General features: G+C 41.9%; 1 protein-coding gene across 1 annotated transcript; it reads left to right on the top strand.

The window, feature by feature from the left end:
* The first annotated feature begins 9,810 nt into the window (after nucleotides 1–9,810).
* On the top strand, nucleotides 9,811–16,313 carry ZBTB34 (zinc finger and BTB domain containing 34). The gene has a single exon (XM_011931369.1). It carries the CDS (start codon nucleotides 9,826–9,828, stop codon nucleotides 11,338–11,340), a length of 1,515 nt encoding a protein of 504 aa, XP_011786759.1. The 5' UTR covers nucleotides 9,811–9,825; the 3' UTR covers nucleotides 11,341–16,313.
* The last annotated feature ends 410 nt before the right edge of the window (nucleotides 16,314–16,723 follow it).

The raw sequence follows: 16,723 nt of genomic DNA, 5'->3' as shown, positions 1-16,723 counted from the left end.
GGTCCTGCCCACATCAGAGGTGGTCCTTCCCAGAAGCTACCTGGGAGACCAGTGGTGGCCTTATGTGATCACGGCAGAGGCTATGTGTGAGGTGAAAGCTATTTCACAGGTGTGAAATTATTCTCTTTCTTTGTAAGAAAGAATTCGGAAGTAAGAAATTAAAGAAATTGAAAGAGCAGAAAGATTGTCTTTCCGTTGATTGAGTGAACTGAAGAGACCTGTGAAGAAGTTGAGGAGGTGACAATTTTGAACTTCCCAAAAAACCATTTCAACAAAGTCCTATCCATGTGTATTTTTTAAAAGAAGTATTTCACATTTTTTTCCCAGAGTATAGTTTTTACAAACAAAAACAAAATTTTGTTAAAATATATATTAATGGTACTGAAAGTAAATTCAGCTTGTATGTGCTTGTTTTTTAAATTAAAATAATAGCAATGTAAATGTCTGATTTGGGTGGGGTTTTTTGCCTAGAATAATGTGACAGAAACACCTATGATTAATCTCCTGAATTAAAGAATTCTGGTTCTGATGGTTTTAGTGAGTGGAATAATCAAATTCATTATTGTTTTCTGAGGCAGCTGCAAACTTAATCTAAATGAAAAACATATAAATCACTACTCTGCATTATCAAAAATGAATTCCATTCCCATCTCTCTCTGAGTGGGGAGGAATCTGCATTAAGCCTCTATCAAACTGCAAGACTGGGACTTTTATTCATCTTTGAATTCCCTTTGGTTTTCTGTATGTAAGAGATTGATATTGAGTGAATATTTCCTATAAATGTATGAAAAATAATTTAAATTCCCAGTCAGTGTGCCGTTTAGTGATTGCAATTAAATCTAATACTTGCAGCACATATGACAAAAGGCTAATTTCCTTAATTTGCGAAGAGCTCTGACAAATCAATAAAAAAGGCAAATAAAGGCAAAGGATATGAGTAGGCAGTTCAAAGACAAACTTAGACAAATTGCCATTAAACATGAGAAAAGATATCAACCTCATTTATAATTAAACCAATGCACCCGGGCACAGTGGCTCATGCCTGTAATCTCAGCACTTTGGGAGGCCGAGGTGGGTAGATCACCTGAGGTCAGGAGTTCAAAAACAGCCTGGCCAACATGGTGAAACCTTGTCTCTACTAAAAATACCAAAATTAGCCAGGTGTGATGGCTTGCACCCGTGGTCTGAGCTATTAGGGAGACTGAGGCAGGAGAATCGCTTGAGCTTAGGAGGCAGAGGTTGCCTTGAGCAGAGGTTGCACCACTGCACTCCAGCCTGGGCGACAGAGTGAGACTCTGTCTCAAAAAAAAAAAAAAAAAGCACATCAAAACAATGAGGTACATCTTTCACCTATCAGTTTGGCTGAAAAAGTGAAAAGGTTCAATACCCATTGCTGACAGTTATGGGGGAGCAGGCACTTCCCTGTGAATGGATAATTGCTGCTGCCTCTTAGAGGGTAATTTGGCATTATCAACTGAAATGAAAAATTTACCACAATTCTGCTAGACGTTGAGACTACAGATTTACTTACAAGCCGATGTTGAGGGGTGTGTGTGTGTGTTGTGGGGTGACATTCTGTGTTTGTAATGGCTATCTTAGTATCAACTGGGAACTGGTTAAGTACGTTGTGATATAGCCATCCATGGAATACTATGAAGTTAGAAAAAAATAGGTCAATGTGTATGTGCTGCTATGGAAAGATTTTTTTTCTTTTTCTTTTTTTTTTTTTTTGGGACGGAGTCTTGCTCTGTTGCCAGGCTGGAGTGCAGTAGTGCTATCTCGGCTCACTGCAACCTCCGCCTCCCAGGTTCAAGCGGTTCTCCTTCATCAGCCTCCCGAGTAGCTGGGATTACAGGCGTGCCCTACCACGCCCAGCTAATTTTGTATTTTTAGTAGTCTTGATCTTTTGACCACGTGATCCACCCACCTCGGCCTCCCAAAGTGCTGAGATTAAGGTGGAAAGATTTTAAGGTATATTAAATACATTTCTTTAAAGTAGGGTACAGAACAGTTTATGCTGATAGATGTTTTGAATTTTCTCTGAAAGAATACGCCAAAACTCCTACCAGTGATTATCTTTGGAAAGAGGGGCTGGGGGAAAGTTTTATTAGTTCTGTTCTATGATCTGAAGTTCTACCATATGCATATATTTTATTTTAAAGATAAAATTAATTAAAAATTGGCCAGGTGCAGTGGCTCATGTCTGTAATTCCAGCATGTTGGGATGCCAAGGTGGGAGGATCCCTTGAGGCCAAGAATTCGAGACCAGCCTGGGTAACATAGTGAGACCCTGTCTCTACAAATTAATTGATTGATTGATTAATTAATTAATTAATTTGAGATGGAGTGAGGCCAAGAATTCGAGACCAGCTTGGGTAACGTAGTGAGACCCTGTCTCTACAAATTTATTTATTTATTTATGTATTTATTTGAGACGGAGTGTCGCTCTTGTTGCCCAGGCTGGAGTGCAATGGCACGATTTTGACTCACTGCAACCTCCACCTCCCAGGTTCAGTCAATTCTCAGCCTCTAGAGTAGCTGGGATTACAGGCGCCCGCCACCATACCCGCCTAATTCTTTTTTTATATTTTTAGTAGAGACAGGGTTTCACCATGTTGGCCAGGCTGGTTTCAACCTCCCAACCTGAGGTGCTCCACCTGCCTCGGCCTCCCAAAGTGCTGGGATTACAGGTGTGAGCCACCGTGCCCAGCCTACAAAAAAGTTTTTTAAAAGCTGGACATGGTGGTGCGTGCCTATCGTCCCAGCTACTCAGGAGGCTGAGGTGGGAGGATAGCTTGGGCCCAGGAGGTTGAGGCTGCAGTGAGCCAAGATTGTGCCACTGTACTCCAGCCTGGGTAACAGAGTGAGATCCTGTCTCTAAGAAAAAAATGTAATTCTGGCCGGGCGCGGTGGCTCAAGCCTGTAATCCCAGCACTTTGGGAGGCCGAGACGGGCGGATCACGAGGTCAGGAGATCGAGACCATCCTGGCTAACACGGTGAAACCCCGTCTCTACTAAAAAATACAAAAAACTAGCCGGGCGATTTGGCGGGCGCCTGTAGTCCCAGCTACTTGGGAGGCTGAGGCAGGAGAATGGCCTAAACCTAGGAGGCGGAGCTTGCAGTGAGCTGAGATCCGGCCACTGCACTCCAGCCTGGGCGGCAGAGCGAGACTCCGTCTCAAAAAAAAAAAAAAAAAAAAGAAAAGAAAAAAATGTAATTCAAAATTGATCTAACTTAGGTGTAGACCCACTGGCATTCCACACAGGGGAGAAAATCAAGACCTTCAAGAAACCAGTGAGTAGCACATGTTGCAAAACTGCCAGTACAGAGGGATAGAGGATCACATTTGAACTCGAAGTGTGCCTACATAAGAGGCTCTGACCTCCTTTATCCTGGGATCACTGGACCTGACAAATCCACACATGGGGTGTAGAACTTGTGATCGATGATGAGTTTCTCTCCCTTTAGTCTGGTCATATGGCTCAGACTGAAATTAACTGTAAGTTCACTATGTGCCAGTCATTTAGAAGCTTCTTGTTCAAGAGTGTGGCTTGTTAGCAGCTCTAGGGGGGAATCTTTGAATCTCATTGTCACTGTGGAAAGGAAGTGTTAATGTAAGGGAGAGGAGAGCAAAGCACTTCCTTTCTCATATTGCGGAAAAATGGAATCCCTTTCTTAGGTGTTAATCGTGGCGTTCCGCTTTTCTCAGTGATTATCTTTCAAGTGTTCTCCACCTTTCTTCTGCGAAGCAGATAAGAAAAAACCACACAGAGAAGGAAGCCTCATTGGGAAGCCGTTTTCAGTTGTACATTCTGTTTTAGAAATGCTCTGTTGCATTCCTTTCTGTACTGGTTTTCGCCCTGCAGTCCACACCTTTAAAAAGCCCGAACCCACCTTCCTTTTGTCCTTGCATTCCAAAAGTCACTATTTATACACCCCATGTCATGAGAATGCTGTGATGAATAGGTAACATTTGACTATTTGTTAGGTGCCAGCTGAGTTGCATTTTTATAAGTTTTGCCAATTTGAGAAAGAAGTATTTTGTCTCATGTTTATGCATTTATTTATTTTTGAGATAGTGGCTCACTCTATCACCGAGGCTGGAGGGTAGTGGCACAATCTTAGCTCATTGTAACCTTGGCCTCCGGTACTCAAGCCATCCTCCCACCTCAGCCCCCCGAGTACCTGGGACTACAGGTGCCCACCACCTTGCCCTACTAATTTTTGTATTTTTAGTAGATACGAGGTTACACCATGTTGGCCAGGCTGGTCTCAAACTCCTGAGCTCGAGCAATACGCCCAATTTGGCCTCCCAAAGTGCTGGGATTACATGTGTGAACCACTGTGCCTGGCCTCACATTGATGTTGCTTTACTGATAAAGTTGTTAAGCATTTTTTTTTTCTTTTCTTTTTTTGAGACGGAGTCTCGCTCTGTCACCCAGGCTGGAGTGCAATGGTGCGATCTCAGCTCACTGCAACCTCCACCTCCAGGGTTCAAGCATTTCTCCTGCCTCAGCCTCCCGAGTACCTTGGATTACAGGTGCCCGCCACCACGCCCGGCTAATTTTTTTATTTTTAGTAGAGACAGGGTTGCACCAGATTGGCGAGGCTTGTCTCAAACTCCTGACCTCAGGTGTTTCACCTGCCTCGACCTCCCAAAGTGCTGAGATTACAGATGTGAGCCACCATGCCCGGCCTAAGCATTTTTTCTCTATATCTAAAGGCTATTTTAATTTCTTTTTAAAAGCGTCTGTTCATAGTCACTTTTTTCAGTTTCATTTGGCTTTTATTGATTTGTGAGAGACTGCTGTTTATGTTCTAAGTATTTTTTTTATTGTTTTCTACCTCTTTTTTTTTTGCTAAAAAGTATTTTTTAGATATATAAAAGTTGTATTTCTTCTGTAGTTAAATCTGCATTTCTTCTTCTGGTATCTTTGTGTGCTGAGAGAAACCTCTAGAGGTTATTTTGGGGTATGCTGTGAAGAAGTATCCAAATTTATTATTAATTCAAATTCTCTAAGCAGCGTCTATTTCAGTAATTCTCCCCTTTTTACTTCCTTGAAATGGCCCATGAGGCCATCTCAGTCTGATTTCTACCTTGACAACTTCATGTGGCTTCTGCCGTGTGCCCCTTGCGCCTTGTTCCAGCTGTGTACACACTTCCAGCATGTCCTTCTTCCCCAACCCTTTGTACGTGTGATTCCTTCTGTCTGGACAGGTTCCTTGCAGCACCCTGATACCTACATGTATCTGACTAACTTTTACTTGTCCTTTAGTTCTTATTTAAAATAGCCGTTGTTCTTGTAGGCTTCTCTGACCACTCCCCCATCGTGAAACATCTCATAGCTTTTATCATGATTTATGATGAGAGAATGAAAACTCCGATGGATCCCTAGTGCCTGACACTTAATACATACTTAGCCGATGAATTATAGCCCCGTCATACATTTTGACATCTGTAAGTTCGGTTGTATTTGTCTATTTCTAACATTTCTTTAGTATTCCAGATCTGCACTATCCAGTTCGGTGGCCACTGACCACATGCGACTATTGAGCACATGGAATGTGGTTAGTCCAAACCGAGCCATGCTGTGTGTAACATACACATCAGAGTTCAGAGACCTAGTGTGAAAAGAATGTCTCAGCTTTCTAATATTGATTACATGCTATGATGATTATATAACATATTACTACAATTTGTTTTTTTAACTTTTAAAAAATGTTTTTTTAACTTTTTAAAAATGTAACTTTTAAAAAATGTAACTGCTGGAGAACATGAAATTACACATGCAGTGTCTTACATTTATGTTGGACCACAGTGTTCTAGATGAATTTTAAAATCATTTTGTCAGGTTTCTAAGAAAAGATTTCATCAGGCTATGTTATATTTATAAATTAATTTTGGGGGTAGAGTGTCTCTCTTTACAGTATTGAATCATCCCGCCAGAAGCATATTCCCTCTCTTCATTTATACAGGCTTTTGTCCATATTAAAGTGAGTTGTATTTTTCTTGTTGGCCCTGTTCTTTGCTTATCTTCCCCTACCCCTAGGTATTTTCTAGTTCCTGTCGCTATATTATTGGTTGCACCTTATTGTCATTATCTTACCTGTTTTTTGTGTGTAATTTTTTGAAACCCTCCACTTAGTAGATGCCGATTCTAACATTTTCCAAGTGATTCTCTTGGGGCTCTGTGTAAATAATCTGCATGTTACATCTGCCCGTAATAGTCATTTTGTCTCTTTTTTAATGGCTGCTTGCCTTAATGTTCCCTTGTCTTGTTGCTTTGGCTGGAAGTTCTAAACTAATGTTAAGTAAGAGTCATGATGGCAGATAACCTTGTATATCTTCCCAGGCACTGATGGGAATGACTTTACTAAAGTGTTTACTGAAGTGTGCTCCAGGGAACACTCATTCTTGGGGAATATTAATATGTGTACCTTGAGAGAACAGTTCCACCATTAAATGATTTTGCGAACTGCTGAGTTAAGCAGGATTCTTGTCTGCAGGACTTTTCAGATAGGGTATTATGCTAATGTGTGTTTTAATCCCTAGGAGGTGAGGATATTGGGGCCAGCTCTTGGGCTTGGGTTCTACTAAATACATTTTGGAAAATGCAGTCATCATGTTTCCTTTTTTCCTTTCCCTCCCTCCCTCCCTTCCTTCCGTTCCCTTTTTTCTCCCCCTTCACCTTCCCTTTCCACTTCCCTTTCCCCTTCCCCTTCTTCTCCTTCCTTCCTTCCTTCCTTCCTTCCTTCCCTCCCTCCCTCCTTCCCTCCTTCCTTCCTTCCCTCCCTCCCTCCCTCCCTCCTTCCCTCCTTCCTTCCTTCCCTCCTTCCTTCCTTCCTTCCTTCTTTTCCCTATTAAGTATACTAACATATGCAGTGTTTCCTTTTTAAGGATGATGTTGCCATTGGTTTGTAGTAGATACACTTTATTAAGAAATTATTGTTCCGTTTCTAGCCTATTGAGTATTTTCACCTTACTCTGAAAGGGCATTTGACTTTCTCTCACATGCATTTTTGACATAATATTGATTTGGTCATGTGAGTTTTTCTCCTTGACTTATTGATGTTGCAAATTATATTCGTCTATTTATTTCTGAACATGTAGCCATCCTTACGTTTGTGAAACAGCTGTTCTTGGTCATAATACATTATTTTAATAGGTTGTATTTGCTAGCATTTCTGTTAGGACTTTAAAATCTATTTATTTAGATGAAGTAGACAGTTTTCTTCTTTCTGCTATTTGTCATCTTCTGCTATCAGATTTGTGCCATATGAACTGAGATGCTTTAAATGTTTTTACATGCATCTAGAACAGTGTGAACGGCCTGAAGATCATTTGTGCCTTGGCACTTCTGTTTCTTATTTAGTTCTGCCAATTTATGTTATCCTAAAAATATGTTCATTTCATACAGATTTCAAATTGATTTCAATCATAAATCTAGGATAAATAAGGGCGCAGTATTCCTCTTTGACTAAAATGTTTTAACTCAAATTTTGATGTGATTAAAAAAAAAGTTCGGACATGATCTAGGCACATTTAACTGATCCTTTCCTGTGAGAGTCTTAGACTTAGTTGCATGTTGTCTTGTCTTGAAATTTAAAAATTCCCTCTGTGATAATGTGCTGTTTTTCTGTATTAGTTATTTTCCTACTGTCTTTGGGCATCATTTGTTTTTCCTTTTCTGACCTCCTGAGTTCAGCCATTTCACTTGTTTTTAGTATTTATTGTTTAATGATTAAAACTCTTAAGGCACTGACTTTTCCTGTTACAGCTTTTTGTTATTTTTTTTTCAAAACTCCCAACATTTCATTTTGAAAAACTTCAAACAGAAAAGGTGAGAGAATTTCACAATAAGTGCCCAAATATCCACAATGTAGACCCTACAATTGTTAACTTTTTACTGTGTTTGCTTTATCATATATTTGTCCATCTCTTTTTTGGAGATACATTCTCAAGTAAGTTGAAGACATGAGTAAACTTCACTCCTAAAGCCAGATTTTATGTGTTTTCTCATTGTCTAAGTAGTTTTATTCCGTTTAGATTTTTTTCTGATCTAATACTTAGGAGGTATTTACATTTCTATTGGTCGGGTTTTAAAATATAATTGTTAGATCTGGTTTTGTTGTGTTTGGGTGAGAGGATGGAGCCTGGACTATATATACTTAAGTAGTTCTGAGCAGTCTGGTGCTGCAGATGTTTAGGCCACAGGAAGGAAACCTGTTGTAGGTGTGCCACAACTGTGGCACACACCTTTTGATGTGTCCGTCACCCTTTCACTCCTGTTGTCTAAAATAACTACTGTTTAAAAATACTGTCTTGGCCGAGTACGGTGACTCATGCCTGTTATCTCAGCACTTTGGGAGGCTGTGGCGGGCAGATCACTTGATGTCAGGAGTTCGAGACCAGCCTGGCCAACATGGTGAAACCCCATTTCTACTAAAAATACAAAAAACTAGCTGGGTGTGGTGGCGGGTGCCTGTAGTCCCAGCTACTCAGAAGGCTGAGACAGGAGAATCGCTTGAACCCAGGAGGCGGATGTTGCAGTGAGCCAAGATCATGCCATTGCACTCCAGCCTGTGTGACAGAGCAAGATTTTGTCTCAAAAAAAAAAAAGTAGTAATAATAATAATACTGCACTGAAGGAGACCGAGCATAGTAAGTCTCACCCAAACCAACCCAACCCACAAGAGATATAAAGGTGTACACAGCTGAAGGGCAAACACACAAATCAAGACAGTAATACTGAAAAGGGTTTAGCTCCATTTATTGTATCCAGTGTGCTGCATAGTTGAAAAATACCAATCAGAAATACACAAGTAAGGCAGAACATTTTTAGATGAATTTAGTTTTGTTTTTGTTTGTTTGATTTTTTTTTTTTTGAGAAGGAGTCTCATTCTGTCACCTAGGCTGGGGTACAGTGGTGTGCTTTTGGCTCACTGCAACCTCCGCCTTCTGGGGTCAAGCGATTCCCCTGCTGCAGCCTCCCTAGTAGCTGGGATTACAGGTGCACAACAACACACCAGGCTAATTTTTTTTTTGAGACGGACTCTCACTCTGTCGCCCAGGCTGGAGTGCAGTGGTGTAATCTCGGCTCACTGCGAGCTCTGCCTCCCAGGTTCACACCATTCTCCTGCCTCAGCCTCCCGAGTAGCTGGGACTACAGGTACCCGCCACCGTGCCTGGCTAATTTTTTTTTTTTTGTATTTTTAGTGGAGACAGGGTTTCACCATGGTCTCGATCTCTTGACCTTGTGATCCACCTGCCTCAGCCTCCCAAAGTGCTGGGATTACAGGCGTGAGCCACCGCGCCTGACCACACCAGGCTAATTTTTGTATTTTTAGTAGAGATGGGAGTTTCACCATGTTGGCCAGGTTGGTCTCAAACTCCTGACCTCAAGTGCCTCCCAAAGTGCTGGGATTACAGGTGTAAGCCACTGAGCCTGGCCTGAATTTAGTTATTTTTCACCAAGTACTTCAAACCCCCAAAAGTACTTGAAATGGGGAAATATTTGTCCTAAAAGAACACGAGTTTCTCAGAGCCAAAATAGTCCTACTCTGTGTAAAATATTTTACTTTTGATCAAGATGAATGTTAAGCAACGGTGACACTAGGCTAATTGATCATTAGTTTATTTGGCTTTTGGTGAATTAACCCAAACATGAAAGACTAAAACAAGGGGAAGAATGCTTCAGGTAGATTTTAGGAGGTTTGGTAGCCACAGTGGTATTGTCGTTGTAAGCTTGTGTTTATGCCACTTGTACTTAGTGAGGAGTCACTGGTGAATGATGCAAACTCTCTCTCTCCGCAGAGTACGCTTCATGTCAGTAGAAATGGACAGCAGCAGTTTTATTCAGTTTGATGTGCCCGAGTACAGCAGCACCGTTCTGAGCCAGCTAAACGAACTCCGCCTGCAGGGGAAACTATGTGACATCATTGTACACATTCAGGGTCAGCCATTCCGAGCCCACAAAGCAGTCCTTGCTGCCAGCTCCCCATATTTCCGGGACCATTCAGCGTTGAGTACCATGAGTGGCTTGTCAATATCAGTGATTAAAAATCCCAATGTGTTTGAGCAGTTGCTTTCTTTTTGTTACACTGGAAGAATGTCCTTGCAGCTGAAGGATGTTGTCAGTTTTCTGACTGCAGCCAGCTTTCTTCAGATGCAGTGTGTCATTGACAAGTGCACGCAGATCCTAGAGAGCATCCATTCTAAAATCAGCGTTGGAGATGTTGACTCTGTTACCGTCGGTGCTGAAGAGAATCCCGAGAGTCGAAACGGAGTGAAAGACAGCAGCTTCTTTGCCAACCCAGTGGAGATTTCTCCTCCATATTGCTCTCAGGGACGGCAGCCCACTGCAAGCAGTGACCTCCGGATGGAGACGACCCCCAGCAAAGCTCTGCGCAGCCGCTTACAGGAGGAGGGGCACTCAGACCGTGGGAGCAGTGGGAGCGTTTCTGAGTATGAGATTCAGATAGAGGGGGACCATGAGCAAGGAGACCTGTTGGTGAGGGAGAGCCAGATCACCGAGGTGAAAGTGAAGATGGAGAAGTCCGACCGGCCCAGCTGTTCCGACAGTTCCTCCCTGGGTGATGATGGGTACCACACTGAGATGGTTGATGGGGAACAAGTTGTGGCAGTGAATGTGGGCTCCTATGGTTCTGTGCTCCAGCACGCATACTCCTATTCCCAAGCAGCCTCACAGCCAACCAATGTATCAGAAGCTTTTGGAAGTTTGAGTAATTCCAGCCCATCCAGGTCCATGCTGAGCTGTTTCCGAGGAGGGCGTGCCCGCCAGAAGCGGGCCTTGTCTGTCCACCTGCACAGTGACCTGCAGGGCCTGGTGCAGGGCTCTGACAGTGAAGCCATGATGAACAACCCCGGGTATGAGAGCAGCCCCCGGGAGAGGAGTGCGAGAGGGCATTGGTACCCGTACAATGAGAGGTTGATCTGTATTTACTGTGGAAAGTCCTTCAACCAGAAAGGAAGCCTTGACAGGCACATGCGACTCCATATGGGAATCACCCCCTTTGTGTGCAAGTTCTGCGGGAAGAAGTACACACGGAAGGACCAACTGGAGTACCACATCCGGGGCCATACAGATGATAAACCATTCCGCTGTGAGATCTGCGGCAAGTGCTTTCCATTCCAAGGTACCCTCAACCAGCACCTGCGGAAAAACCACCCGGGCGTTGCTGAAGTCAGGAGTCGCATTGAGTCCCCCGAGAGAACAGATGTGTACGTGGAACAGAAACTAGAAAATGACGCATCAGCCTCAGAGATGGGCTTAGATTCCCGGATGGAAATTCACACAGTGTCTGATGCTCCCGATTAAGATGGTAAAGAAGTGCACCCAAACAAAGCACATTAATCAATGCATATTTGTGATTTGCTTTGTTGTAATCTTTGGTTTTCCCAACCATCTGGAAATCTGTTGGTCTCTTGGCAGTTTTTCTAAAGTTTCTGGATGGAACACTTCGTTGTGTTTATCCTTTCCCCTGCCCTCCCTCCCCGAAGGAGCTCAAAGCATGAAGGGCAACGCATCCAGGGAAAACACAGGCTGACAGTATTCCTCTTTGGCTGAACTCTTAATCCAAAACCTGCCAGTGATTTAGCTATGCCAACTGGTTGACCCTCCATTCTCTGCCAAGAGGCATACTCTCTCTCATTGTGTGCACTGGCAGCAGTGCACTTCCATGGAGGGAGATTAGGATGCCGTCAGCTGATACAAATGGGTAACCTTTTCTAATTTAAAATTCCTTTTAGGGGGTAGTTAGACAATTTATATATATATATAATAAAACTATTATTATATATATAGTATATATACATTCTCAAATTTGATTTTATTCTGGTTGAGGTGAATGTAAGAGGAATATATAATTTAATACAATGTGAACAGGGCTTCTGAGTCTGTCTCATCCCTACCTAATATGTTAGGGTTTTGTCCCTTCATTTCCCTTACAAAAGAATGTTAGTAGGTTTATATTAATCATTGTGTCCAAAAGCAAGCAAAGCAAATCACAGTGTTCACAGCTCTGCTTCATAACAAATACATAAACCAAATGCCATAAAATTTCTTCAACTCTAGTTGGAAACCGTTTGGAATTTTTGTTAGTTGTCCAGCAGGTAAGCTGGATGACCTGTGGTGCTGACCTTTTTACATAGTGTAGTGTTATATTAGCCAACCCCAAAGGAGCAGTGGTTTTCAAGGTTTTTACTGGCCTACAAATCTACCTTCATTCCGTACTGTAGAAACATACATACCAGGTAACTAAATCGAATCACTCTCTATCATGAGTTAGTACTCACTCGCACTTAAGGAAAGGGATTTGTAGTTCTGTCTACAAAATTCTCCAAGCAGTGTTGTGGTTTTTTTTGTTTTTGTTTTTGTTTTTTTTTTCTTTCTTTCTCTTTTCAAACAGCCAGTTCAGGTGCACAGCAACTTTTTCTACATGCAGTTCCCAGGGAAACTGCAGAACTTAGAATTTGTACTTTTTGTAAAGCTATACTCTATGGGAATTGCAAGCAATATATCTATCTTAGTATTGTGTGTGCTAATGAGAGCCTCAGTGGCTCCCCCACTCTCTCAGTGTTTCCTGCTTAAAGAACCAACAGTTTAAAAGCCCTCTAAGATACTCTGTGTGTCACCAAATCTGTGTGTCACCATTTTTTGTCATGTGGTGCTATTTTTGTTAAGTGTCTTTTTAGGTCAGTATAGTTGTAGAAAATGTGAAATCTAATGGTAATAATGAATTATAATTGTTTTCCTCTCTTGAGTTCGTAGCTTGAAAAGAGACCTCAAAAGCATGTGCTGGCAAACACATTACTATATGAAAAGATACCTGAGTCCTATTTGAATAATGTTTTATTAGTACTTTCGGAAATGTCTTCAGTTCTGTATTGTGTTCACATACACAAACAGGCTTTACAAGATTGCTTCGGTACTGTAAACTCTGGCAGAGAGTAATTTTATAGGCGGTTTGGTGGTGAGTTTGTGCTGCAGGCTGCCTGTGGGATGTCAGCATTCTGGTATCTGGCTGAGAACCTGGGGTCTGAGATGCACAACCAGTGCACCTCCATAGGAGAACAGTGCAGCCACCTAAAAGAAAAACGAACAAAGGACCAGCCTCAGAGGCTAGAAGTTAAAGGAATACAGAATTTGATGTTTGCTGGTTTTCTGTGCTTTTTTGGCTCTTAAAATACCAATGGTGGATTGTTTTTTTGTTTTTGTTTTTTGTTTTGAGAAAAAAAAGTCATTCAAGCCCTTTGTGTGTAATAGCCCCCAGGGGTGGCAGCTGTGCAGTCGCATCTCTTTAGCACACAGGATCTGTTCACGTGTGAACTGCTGCGCTACACATCAGTGTTAACTCCCTACAGATTACACTCTAATCCCGCTGCTCCCGAGGAGCGGCTTTTGCTAAATCGGGTATATAGTATGCCTTTTTCCTCGTCAAACTGCCTAAGTAGGGGTTTGTTCTCTCCCTGAAGCACTTGTTCAACTCCTGTTAAAGCCGCGTGCCTCAAGGGGAGGCTGGACCCCGAGTGTTTACCCACTTAAATATGTTCTGGGGTTTCAGGTAAATGTTGGTGATTTTTTTTTTCCTTACATGAATAAGTTTGGTTTTGATTTTTTTTAATTGAATGCAAAAAATTTGTGTTGTGATACAAATTAAGTTTGTGACAAGAAATGCCCAAATCCAAGGACATAAGAGGTCAAGCTCAGGGAAGGAACCTCCTTTTCACTCAGGCTTGGGGCCTTCAGCGAGGTCTCCGGAGCATTCCGTGGTATGAGAGACAGTGAGGAGGGAGGGCACCTGGTGCGGGCACCTCCAGCGTCCTGGCTCTTGGCCTTGTCCGTCTTAACCTTATTTACATGGAGTTCTTTGTATTTGTGAATCTGTTTAACTGGTTTGAGTTTACCAAAGAGTGACTTATCCAAAATTGTCTTTGACAAAAATATCCATTGCTTTGATTGTACAGTTCAGGTTCAAACATTGTAATGGGACTGTTAAGGGGCAGAAAATTGATTGAGTTTCTCTCTAAGAATCATGATTCCACATTTTGCAAGTTCCACTTGCTCCCATTCGTGTTGCTAACACTTTACCCTTTCCACTGCTCGCAGTGTTAAGAATGAATTCTCAAGCCATAACACAGTACTGTAAAGTTCCGCAGGGCTTCGAGGGAGGCAGCGCCTAGGCCAGCACGGAGCTGTGTAGCCTCTCTGAGCGTTCGCACTGTCATGCTTCCCAGGGGCGTGACTGGTGAGAGATTAACTCCATTCAGATCGGGCAGCAGCAATTAATTGTGCCTTGCCGCATGAGGATGTGTCAGGAGGATTAACATGACCACAGAACCGAAACATTCTCTCCCTGAAGTTCACTTCACGTCTCCGCAGACGAAGTACGCTGTGTAACTCCTTAGAGCAACTCTTTTTGGAAAGCAAAGTCCCTATTTCTGTACAGTTTTAGGTTAGGTGTTTCATTTATAACAGATGCAGAAATCAATTAAGATAAAGTGATATGTGAAGAAATCTTTTACAGTAAAATATATCCTGAATTCATATAGGCTTGTTCATAATTGAGTCTCTTCTTGAGCTACCTTTTCAATATTAGACAATGTGAAGACAGTGACAGCGTCCTTTTCTAGAAATACTTAGCCTGTTATTACAAACTGTGAAGACAAAGAATTTTATACTTTTACTAATGTTTGTGGTTTTAAACAGTTATTTTCATTCTAATCAGTTCTCTACCCTCTAATTTCTACTAAAGCTGTAAATACATTTAGAAATTATATTTGTAAATACAGTATATGGAGACAAGTTAATTTTTTGGTCAGTGGAAAAAGCCTCCCAACCAATTGGCTCTGCCTTGGCAGTTGTGTTTTTTGTTTTTTTTTTAGTTTAGGGTTTTTTTGTTTTTTTTTTTTCTTAGCAGAAAGGATACTGTCGGTTCACTGTTGAGCAGAATATACTGTAGAACGAAATTGATAATTTTGAAATCTTCCAGAGCATGAGTAAATGTCTTTTCTAATGATAGCAAATATAACCAACTCTTTGTTTTTCCCTTAGCCCAGACCATATAGGCCTGCGTATTTTGTGTGTGGTTTTGTTTTTATTTTTGTTCTTACAGCCTAGACTCTAGGAAGAATTTGCAGGAACACAAAACAAGGGCTGGGGGGAATATCATCTATGTGAATGAGCTTTACTTTAAAGAGATCAATGTATTTTATTTTATCAACTTTTTCTCTTAGTTACTGTGATTTTTGTTGTTGTTGTCCTCGTTATTGTTAAATTCTGTAATGGTTTCCTGTGAAGCCTCCACTGAAAGGGACTCAAATATGCAACACCTAAACTATTTTCCAAGGGCACATGCCCCTTGAATGGTGCTTCTAGACTGGTCAGGGTTATTTATTAAATTTTATATATGAAAGTATTGGGGAATTATGTAAATTCTTTATATGAAACTATCTAGTTCATAAATCATAGATTTCATATTACTCAGTGCAACTGAACTAAAAGTTCAGAAAAGTCATTCACATTGTTCCAAATTTGTAATGGTTGTCACATGTCACATGCGTCTTTTTCAGTAAGTGCCAGAGTGTTCCCACTGTTTCTGCCCAGTGCTTGACTTCTCGGCCCAGAAGGGAACCTGCTTTCTCTGGTTTCCTCCCTGGGTCTGGCACAGACAGGGCTATTGTAGTTCTTGATCAAGTCCTGGAGTCAGCCTTGCCTGGCTCTCCTTGTAGCAGATTCAGTCCACAGACCTCTTGCGGCCCCTCAGTGACAAGTATGCTGTGAATTCAACCTTTGGACTTGCTGCCCAAGCCTTTGGTTGCTGCCCTGACTATTGTAAGAGGTAAACTTACCTGGTTTGTTTGAGAATGACCATTTTCCTAATGTGAAAACCATCTCTCTCACCACTTTTATTAGTAGGGCTAACATTTTTTTCCGTTATAAATGGTTGAGCAATTTGAATGACTTAACAGTGTCATTATCTTGCAATATAAACTGGTAACCTCACAACTCCACACTTCATCACCATATGAAGTAAATGAAGCTAGCTAAGCGGATGCTGTATCAACTAGTAACTTGCCATTAAGGATTATTTTATAGCATGAATTTAAGACTATTTATTCAAATGATATTTTACTCTTGTATTCACTTTGTTTTAGATTTGTGACATGAATATTTCAGTGCTGCTTAATTTTGTTCTGAATTCTTGTTTCTTGCTTGTAAATGGCTTTTTTATGGTATAAATAAAGTCAATGGACATTGCTGTTTGTAAATAAAAATGCTGCTAGAGCAAATGTGCTGTGGTCTCCCTCTGCATGGGCCCCCTGAGCTTTGGTGAGTGTCACTGGCTCTGACAAACATCTGCAGTGTCATAGTTTCTGTAATCACTGTTTTTGAAAGGTTAGGGTTTCCTAAGAAGCTCTTGTGCCACTATCGTGCTGAGAAGAGGAGAAAGAAGCGAGTGTATTTCTGACCTCTTGTGTGGCGACTGCATTGTCGGCCTCGGTCTGCGCCCAGGCGCCCCCAGAACGAATCTCTGGTGAATCCCTTCCCCTCGCGCCTGCAGAGAATATGCCTTGCTCAGTCGTCCACAAAGTGTGGGGTTGCATAGGCTCATGTCTCCACTAAGCCAGTTAACTCCCCCTCCTCCTCCAGGTTCCAGCCCAGGGGCCCCTCTTCCCGCCAGCAGCCCTCCAGGTCAGGC

Source organism: Colobus angolensis, unplaced genomic scaffold, assembly GCF_000951035.1.
Source record: "Colobus angolensis palliatus isolate OR3802 unplaced genomic scaffold, Cang.pa_1.0 Scaffold9, whole genome shotgun sequence".
NCBI lineage: Eukaryota > Metazoa > Chordata > Mammalia > Primates > Cercopithecidae > Colobus > Colobus angolensis.
The sequence above is the reverse complement of the archived record's forward strand: the minus strand, read 5'-3'. Positions and strand labels throughout refer to the sequence as shown.